The 9,295-nt window shown below is 50.8% G+C and overlaps 3 protein-coding genes across 3 annotated transcripts; all 3 read right to left on the reverse strand.

Annotated features, from left to right (window-relative positions):
* Nucleotides 1–1,546: 1,546 nt before the first annotated feature.
* LOC100898122 (nanos homolog 1) lies at nucleotides 1,547–2,045 on the reverse strand. Its single transcript, XM_003743018.1, has 2 exons — nucleotides 2,011–2,045; nucleotides 1,547–1,922 (listed from the first exon to the last, which is right to left on the reverse strand). Exons 1-2 carry the CDS (start codon nucleotides 2,043–2,045, stop codon nucleotides 1,547–1,549), a joined length of 411 nt encoding a protein of 136 aa, XP_003743066.1.
* A 2,501-nt stretch (nucleotides 2,046–4,546) lies between these two features.
* On the reverse strand, nucleotides 4,547–5,041 carry LOC100898262 (nanos homolog 3-like). The gene is made up of 2 exons (XM_003743019.1): nucleotides 5,007–5,041; nucleotides 4,547–4,922 (listed from the first exon to the last, which is right to left on the reverse strand). The coding sequence occupies exons 1-2, from the start codon at nucleotides 5,039–5,041 to the stop codon at nucleotides 4,547–4,549; spliced, it is 411 nt and encodes a 136-aa protein (XP_003743067.1).
* Nucleotides 5,042–6,764: 1,723 nt separating this feature from the next.
* On the reverse strand, nucleotides 6,765–8,938 carry Dhps (Deoxyhypusine synthase). Its single transcript, XM_003743020.1, has 7 exons — nucleotides 8,755–8,938; nucleotides 8,327–8,443; nucleotides 7,973–8,137; nucleotides 7,764–7,875; nucleotides 7,413–7,643; nucleotides 7,063–7,287; nucleotides 6,765–6,922 (listed from the first exon to the last, which is right to left on the reverse strand). The coding sequence occupies exons 1-7, from the start codon at nucleotides 8,860–8,862 to the stop codon at nucleotides 6,765–6,767; spliced, it is 1,116 nt and encodes a 371-aa protein (XP_003743068.1). The 5' UTR covers nucleotides 8,863–8,938.
* Between the last annotated feature and the right edge of the window lie 357 nt (nucleotides 8,939–9,295).

The raw sequence follows: 9,295 nt of genomic DNA on the forward strand, positions 1-9,295 counted from the left end.
TTCATGTTCTGTCGCTCGGTACTGGGGATTCACGGCTTCGACCTTGTATGCATTTATCTTGTAGCATTGTCCAACCGTGATTATTCCAAAGATCTCCTCCGTTGAATCCCCTACCTAATCGGATTAATTATCGAGAAACATGTGTCGGAAGTGTTGTGTCGCGCGCCCCCATACCTGCTCATACCTGGAACATCGCACTATCTCCGGCTCCATTTCATGTGAAGCGCCGTGGCTTATGTCCTCAACAGATCCGAGACTCCCACTCTTCCCATTGCGAGCATGGTTCGTAGCTTGAGAATGTAGCAATGAAGCCTCCCGACGTCGCTTCCGATACAGAGCAGATAGCTCAGCTGCGCTCTTTGGCTTCTTGGCTGGCCCACAAGCCGAACTTTGGGCTTTTCGCTTGAGACGCCTCCTACTAGCATTTTTCGGCCTCATCTGGACGGTCGCTTAATCAAAGTAGATCAGTATGCGAACGCAGACACCGCGATGATCAAAAGGGATATCGCTGGATAACGAAGCCCGCATAAGATTTGATGAGTTCTGATGATCGCCTGAATTCTCCTGAAAATCTCTTTCGCGACGGCTCCTCAAAATGATATAAGTAGCGTCGGTGACGGCACACATCGTCGCCTTTGCCGGGCAAGCAATTCCGATCAATCCAGCGTCTGAGCACTGAGAAAAGCGATTATTTATGCAAGAATCGAGGTATCTCAGAGGGTTGCACGAATCACGCTGAACGGGAGCTCTGAGGACTCCAATCGGCTCCAAAATCGCGTGGAAGCTCGTGCCGTAAATTTTCGATACTATGGCACACACCGCGAAGATCTAGGTGTTCGGGGAACAAAGTTATGAAGCGTCAAAAGCGGATCACTTTCGTGACGCTGAGGACGAAGTACCCTTGGTCTGTATGCGCGATGAACTTAAAGACGTTTTCACGTCAAAACGTATGGAGCTCGAGGAGTGAATATAATGCCTCATCAAAATTATTCGGTCTTTCGTCTCCGACTTAGAGGCTTCTCACGGATGTCCTCGATGCTCATTAGAGGCTTGAATGTCTACAGAGTTTGTTCCGGGGTAAATGCGCGGGACGAGCCCAGTTGAAGTCATCGTCGGCGCCGCGCCGTTTACTGCCGACGTCCAGAATCATCATGGGGTCTTGTCTCTGTGGATGTCATACTGTAGAACTAATGTGGATACTATCGGCGGCTAACTGACCGAGGATCCCACCTGACCCGTCGATGAAAGAAATCAAGAAGAGTGAAAAGTGGATGCTACCAGGCAATCTATAGAAGAGAGCTGGAGTATTTCCCGACGAGCATAATTTCGTTTGACCATCTCCCTCTTCACTCGGGGACTCCATAATCTCTGGAAAAGTCCGTCCGCGATCCCTAAAATTTTCCCCAACAATAGCGGGATTCCCTCGGTATCACCTTATCGATAAGGGCCCTCTCTTGATCCCTGCTCCGCGTGCGGAGTCAGTCTTCGACACCTCGCCGTGTTGATTTGTGGTCTCAGATAGAATGATGAAACATTTTTCGAGATCTCAGGCTTCATCTTTATTTTTCATGAATGAGTTCAAGTAAGCTCCCCGCATTTTGGGACAGAAGTTCGCGGTATGGGCTTGATCCCCGCCACCGTTGTTGCAGTGAACACAATTGAATTTCCGGAGAATCGGGCAAACGACATTTCCTCGATTGTCCTTGACAGTATGACTCCGATAAGCATCTTTCGGAGCTCCGTTCTTCTTGCAAAACACGCAGAATGGGTCTGCTCGCTTGGTGTCGTCAAGGGAACGGGAGCTCCTTTTCTCGGAAGACGTACGTGCAACCCCGAACTCTCTGCCGGACTTGTTCCGACGTTTCCGTGCAAGATGTCGCAGGCTTTCCAACTGGGACTTCAAGATCTTAGCCGCGCAGGACCTGCGAAGATCACGACAGTTAGACACAGAACGAGAAATGAGGGACTATCCATTATATATGCGATGATAGCCCAAGGTATAATACTTACGGATTCGAAAGGTCCGCAGAGCTGAATCGATCCATGTTTGTGGTCAACCGGGGTTCCGACGGGCAGCGACCGATACAGACGACGTCACGAAGCCTTTTCATCCGAGACGATGCAATGTCTCCTCTTCATGAAGAGGAGAGGGTGGTTGAGAGAGAGATATCAGAAATGGACCTTTATGAACTTGAGAGAGGAGACCCCGCCCCTCAATTCTGACTGGCTTCGTAGTCCAAAATCAATGTTCAAGCATCGAAATATTGCGCATTGAATTAAAAATTGGAAACCGGGCTATAAAGCTGATGAAGATCCGGATACAGTCTATATCACGGTCCTCCCGACTCCTCTACTATTGCCCCGATTTTCTGCTCGAGTTTGCGCTTCGGAGTTTGGAGTCAATGCTTCATCGTCAGCTTCCATCTCAACCTAGCCTCAGTGTATACATCAAGATGTGAACCTGCAAAAGGATGCCTCGCTGTTGAGGAATCCAATCTCATTGTAGTACCACCGGGAAGGGGCACCCAGATGATGAGGAAATCCATTAATCGCAACCTAGACAAGTTCCACTCGGGGTGGTCGGAATCAATCCGTCTGATCTCATCTTCCGAGTGGCCGCCCGGGATGATTTCAGGGTTGAGAGAATGAATTCCGGTAGAATTCAGAGCGTTCGTGGGGCTGTTCTTACCATCGACATTGTGCCTCGGTACGCAGCACCGCCGTGCCGTCGACCCTCATCGAGGACTCAATGCCACCGCCCGAGTCTCAATGTTAGATGATGTTAACGTGAATGTGATGAAGGTCCCCAGGAACCCGTGACGGCGGATCTCGGATAGGGTGGTTTGCCGAGCTTAGAACGTTCGCACAGCGGGGAGATTCCCACGGAGGGGCCCTCTGAGTGGGGCGGATGAGAGGTGTCCTGACTTCATAGTTCGCTCGGCTTACACGATCGCCGCACCAGCACGCTTCAGTCGACTGAATTCTTCTTGTGGACAATTTTTGCAGGTGATTGGTGAGCGCTTTCTCGAATCCAGATCCTCCCTGTCGGCTCAGGGAGAATCCGATCAGAAAACCGCCGCCCTACAAGATATGTGGCTTCAACCATCATGCATCAGCTTATCAGAATAGGGCTCGCTCCATCCCATGACAATGTACTCTTCGGAAATTATTATTTAATCCCCCATCTCTCCTCGGCGTCGTGGATTCTTGAGACTCATTTCTCGTCCTGAGAGCGGGCAAGAATATCTCTCGCATAGGGGAAGATGCCTCTCTTAATCAGGATCGCTTGCTCACGGGAAGCCTCTACGGGAGCCGTGTAGTGGGTCACCTCTTGTTTTTCCCATGCTCCCGATCGCTCTTCCTATACCCATGATGTCGAGCGTGTGCATCAAGGTACATTCGCAGATCATACCCAACTGGACTTATCGGCTACGCCGCGCCGTCAGAGTGGCCCTCAAGGCAAAAATCCCCCTCCGCTGCATGCTTCTCAGCGCAATTCTGGGGAGGATGACATCACGTCCCCTCGCAGAAGGACTGCAATTGCGGCGTTGCAGTCTCCGGTGAAGAGAATGATGATTGTCAAGATCCTTGATTGCACCAAAAGAAAAAGATTCTCGTCGACACGCGGCAATTTACCCTCGACGTACTGTCCACGGCTCCCGCCCGGACTCTCTTCCGATCTCTTGTCCCCGACGATGCTAACCTCCGAGACATCGCCCTTCATTGCGCGCATGGTCCAGCCGAGGAATCTCGTAAGGTGTGGAGCTACGCAAACGAAATTATGGAGCGCGTGAATCTTATAATATGCAACATCAGGCTCATCATGATAAGCACCCGGATGAGAGAAGTGAGGAATCGAAATCGGAAAGAACCTTCTGGAACGGATTACCGCACCGTGATTGCGGTGCGGAATCACGGGGCCGACGCGGAATCAGAACGAGAAGCACTTTTCTGCGGTGTTCCGGTGTAACGGGCCGAGGCAAATCGCTTAAACCTCTTCCATGCGCATTACCGGTTTGCCGTGGTACTCGACTCGAAATCCAGGCCCAGAACGCTTCCCACTCAGGTTGGAATCCCCCAGCGCATGGTTCCCGTTTGCACGGCATCTTCTTCGCAAATCTTCAGCACATCCACGAACATGACCACTATCATCCATCAAGCTACGAATGCAAGGCAATCGATGCAACCCGCCGAGGTCCTTCTTGCCGTCTCAGAGGAATACCAGCTCGGCATACCGGCTTCAGTCTCGGGGATGGCGTTTTCGTGACGTTCCCCATCTCTCGGTCTCTCATTTCCGAAATCCTGCTCCCAACTGAGTGCATTGAGATGACAGTGGCTCATGATAAGGGCTCCTGTGTTAGGAGCCGTGACATTCAGCCTCGGCGCTGCTCTCCTCAACGCAGTGACCTCGTCGTAACACTTCTCGAAGTTTCCGCGGCCGTGGTTCCCTTAAGAATTCCGCACTTGAGTCCCTGACCGAGTAATGATTAGGAGACCAACTGATGGCTAAGAAAGCGAAGAAGTGAAGAAAACATGTTTCGGTACCTCAAGGTTCGTCTTTATTTTTCAGGAATGAGTTCAAATAGACTTCACGCTTCTTAGGACAGAAATTCGCAGTGTGGGCTTGATCTCCACCTCCGTTGTTGCAGTGATGGCAGTTGAATTTCCGGAGTACGGGACAAACGACGCTCCCACGGTTATCCTTGACGGTGTGACTCCGATAAACAGCCTTGGGTGCTCCATTCTTCTTACAGAAGACGCAGAAAGGATCTGCTCGCCCACTGTCATCGATCGAACGGGGAACTCGCTGCTCCAGTGGTGGACCGTCGACCGCTGAGTCTTCCCTAGCCTTGCCTGGAGATTTCCGTGTCAAGCTCTGCAGGGTCCCCAGCTGAGACTTCAGGATCTCAGCCGCTCGGGTTCTGGAAGAAATCATGGGTTCTTAATTCGCTCACCTCTATAAGTTGCATAACATGATCGGGCAGAAGCTCAAGGAAGTTACTTACGAGTCCGAGGCGTTCGCGAAGTTGAAACGATCCATGCTCGTGGTCGACCGCGGTGAAGTCGCAGGGAAGTATACCAGTACGGACGAAGTCACAGAGCTTCTGGGTCGGAGGGAGCCTCGAACATGACTTCGTATCAGTAATCAGCAGCGAGAGAGGACGAGAGAGGGAAATAGAGAGGAGTCAGTCAAAGCTGAAGGACCGCCCCGACAGATCCAAGAAGCCTAACGCCCCTCTACACGAGGAGCTCAACGCAAAAAAATCAATGTTAGATTCATGATCAACAATCACATCTCCAGATGAAAAAATTTGATTGGCCCTCTCTTCGAGTCTCGATCTTGGTCTTGGAGGCAGCGGCGGCCTTCGACATCGGGGGTAGACACCCATCAATGATGAATGATCGAGGGTAGCCATGAACACCCAATAATGATCCCAAGAGATCTCTAGCCTAAAATAATATTGAGACACCATCCGGAAGACTTCATCAGGTGGTCTATCCTCTGAGCGAATCCTCAATTCTTGTTGGCGATGTTACGTACCTTCCATGTTGACTGGAGTGAGAGTTTTCGTTGAGGCATCAAAGTCTAGGAGCGTCGCATCGTCGAGGTGCATCACGGCCTCTCAGACAGGCAGGATTCCGTCTCAGAGGTCGCGATAGACTGGGAAGCATCAAAAGGACCTGGCGGAATAAGCGGCGACCTGATTTTGTGTCTTCGTAGATGAGGATGGGGATTCCTATTTCGTCTTTGGAGCCGAAGCTAGCGGAACGGAGCTCCCCAGGAGGAGGGTGTTGGAGTCGACACCCCCGCTCCATGAGAAGGACGGAGAGGTCTCGGATGGCTTATGCGATTCCTTTTGAATTACCCCTTCCTGACCTAGACACTGCGGCTAAGCGTGGATCTCACGTGTCGGACTGGAAAACATCGCCAGCTGTAGCGCAGCGATTGACTACGGTGATAGTCCTCGACTCCGTCACTGCCGGTCACGACGAATACATACCGGAGAGAAAATGGACGGATACAGAAAACTCATCCCAAAGAATCAACCCGAGAAAGTCTATCGATGAGGGAAACTACCTACACAGGATCATTTTCAATTTCAGTGGACACTTCCCTGCGACCGGTCGGAGCTACGCAGAACAGGTTCTCATTCACAGCCGTGAACTGTCAGGTCAGAATCGCGATATTTCGCCGTCTCGCTACCCGGGCAGGCGGTGGGGTGTCGGTCAGTTTCCGACCCTGTGTGCTTCCACTGTTTTCATGATCCCCATTCCGTATAGAATCGCTAAGATGGTTTTGCCTGGGATCTGGAGCTCCGTATTCGGCTCTCTGGTATTCATATCGGCATAACAAGCGTCCGCATCATCCCTGGGAAGGCGATTGTCCGGATAGAACGACGGTTCACGCTGATTCGGAGCGGGAAAAACGTCAGTTCCGACTGAAATTGCTAAATACGAAGTCCCATGGCCTTCCGGCTCTATTAGCGCCTCTTCCTATTCCCCTTCGCGTTCACACACCCGTCTCACCCTCCGAAGCTCGATATGGTTTCAGAATACGAGCTCAAGCTAAAACTCCGTTCTCAGCGAAGCGAGCTCTTTAGAGCTTGACGCGATGATTCCCTGATCTTCGAAGACGGGAGATTTGATTCGAGAATAAATTTCGAATCCCTCGCTCGACTTACATATGATGTATATGACGCCAATGATGGAGATTCAATTTTTATACACAACAAATATAAATCATCCTCAGTGACTCGGAAATATTACTGAGCGTCATTCTTGTGGACGCATTTCGCGAAAGTTTGGGAAACGAGCAAAGGGAAAGCGATGGAGGCATCAGCACACACTTTCACCGGTTGAGCAGCGGCCTTAATTTTCCCCCAAGAAACAGCTTCGTCGGGTGAGGCACCTGAGTCGCTCCCTGGAATGAAACACAAATTTTATTCCACGGCTTAAGATCCATCATCTCGAACAGAGCAAGAATCGAAAATTTCCTATCTCGCGGTCTAACGCGATTCTTGCTGGGGTTGGAAAGGGGATGCGTTCCATATTGTCGCCTACCATCGAACTCTTGCCCCGTATTGATGTAGACAGCAAAATCAGCTCCGTTCCGCATTAGATTCGCATTGCAGATATGATGTTTGACCACACCGCCTCCCAGGATCAGCATTCCCGAATGCTGCGCCTTGACGGCCATAGAGTTTATGCGTCGGATGTCCTGTACCAGATCTACGACTAGACCCGGACTCCGAAAACTGTGAAAATACAGCATATCACCGATGCTCCCTGAAAACGTGAGGGATGAGTAGGAGGTCCAGCTGAATACTGCGAGAGATCCCTCGGATCCCCGCGAAGAATCACAATAAGACAATGGGAATTTCCCAACGAGAGAATCTCCGGGAGCAGCTGACCGTCAGTTATGGCTGGACAGAAGATTGGGATTTGATTTTTGTGAGCCCAGTAAGCAATCGAAGAGGGGTCGTTTATCCTCTCTCCGAACCGAGAGATCATTTTGCTAGGGCTCCAGATGATACCGGTAGCTTCCTGCTCCTTCAGCATTTCGTCGAGGACGGGTATGATCCAGTCCTCAAATTTACAATAATTGTCGTTCGGCGCGAGGAGGTTGCCTATCCGATTGATACCTGCAAAAGGAAGGTCCTCAGGAATCGTGTTCCTCTACCTCCATAACCTGGGATACGTCGCGAAGTTCGACCGTTCGCCCCTCGTGGAGCGAGCGAGTGATAAAGGACATCTTTGAGCACCTTTACTCCGGAGTTCTTGTCCTCTGAGGGAGAACTCTCCTAGGTAGGTAGGCGCCATGCACTTAATGAGATCTTCTTCAACTCCACCTGCCGTAGTTACCAAGCAGTCGACCTGGAGGGAGGGAACAACCATGTTAGATACGAAAACCCTCCTCTCCATAATCCGCGGACAGAGGATCTACATGAAGTCAAAGAATTACTTCACTTACTAGGTTATGCTGAACGAGAAACTTGATTATGTCACGGACTCCAGATGAGCCCATGTTGGATGTGTAACCCAGGAAGATTGTACAGTTCGTTCTACGGGCGATGAAGGGATCATCCTCGAGAGTGTCGAGGTTTTCTTTGGGAAGTTCCTGCGCTCGGCAATCCAGCTACGGGAGAAAATCAGCGCATGAAAATTCTCGTAGATCTAGCCTCACTGGGTATTGCTCCGTTGCTGCTTCAATGGAGAGACTTAGACTGCTTGAGCTACCAGAAGCTCTTCAAATAAGACGCCAAGGATCGATAGTCTCAGCAATCAGCACGCATTGAGAGACCACCATGTTTGGCGTGAGACATACCATTTTGTTGATTTCGTTGACAGCTCGAGCTAGCTGCGTTGCTTGGAAACCCGTGGTCAGCATCGAATTCATAAGTGTGTCAAGTTCGACTCTTGAATTGAAATCGACACCTTTCACCTGAAAAATCCCGATCTCTGTCCTGAGAATACATCCTCGAGAAGGGTCACGAGAGCTTGGGACTTTCGATCGAAAGTATCAAGGAGAAATCGAATGAGTGCAACATGTGCTATATCGAGATCGCGGAAAGAACACTCGAGAGGCAGCAATCTCACTCACTGTCATACTCCAATGTGTATCGGACTCGTGATCTAATGAGAATGATTGATTCGCTGAATTTCTGAACGCGAATGTGTCCGCAAAGCGGACACCTCTCCAGAGATTCACCGGTCGACGTAAACCGGCACAAGACGTGTAGCGTTGCCACGTACCTCAACTTTTTCTGCCACCGGGAGATCCTCGCTTCTCTTCAGAACCGCCTCGGTCGCCAGCTCCGGGGCGCTGCTCCTGGCCCTTTTCACTGCGGGACTGTCTCCCATTTAGAAGTTCTTTCCTCGTTATCACAGAGCTATCATTGGTTTCGTCGAGTTCTTTGCGGAAACCCGATTAGAATGCTCGCCGGTAAAGTCACACGTGAAAAAATAGAACGCGCAATGGCTGCCGCCATTTTGGTTTGACCGACAGCCCACCCGCGTCTGCTGCCGATGGCGCGAAGAGAGTCTCGCCGAGAAATCGCGGGCCATGGCTTCGAGACCGAATGAATGCGAGTCCAGTTTCCTCTTGCGTAAGGCAGCTCGGTCCGATTCGAACCTCGACGACATGAGTCTCAATCCAGACTTGGCATAACTTCTCTGTGCCCCCATCCGAGCTCTCAGTGAGCGCCGCTGCTCTTCTCGGATCATTTTCGACTCCGATCCCCGTCACTCACGTAGATAATGGGGTAAGTTGGCCTCTCTCATCGATGCTGGCTGG

This window comes from Galendromus occidentalis, unplaced genomic scaffold, assembly GCF_000255335.2.
Source record: "Galendromus occidentalis unplaced genomic scaffold, Mocc_1.1 scf7180000077437, whole genome shotgun sequence".
Taxonomy (NCBI): domain Eukaryota; kingdom Metazoa; phylum Arthropoda; class Arachnida; order Mesostigmata; family Phytoseiidae; genus Galendromus; species Galendromus occidentalis.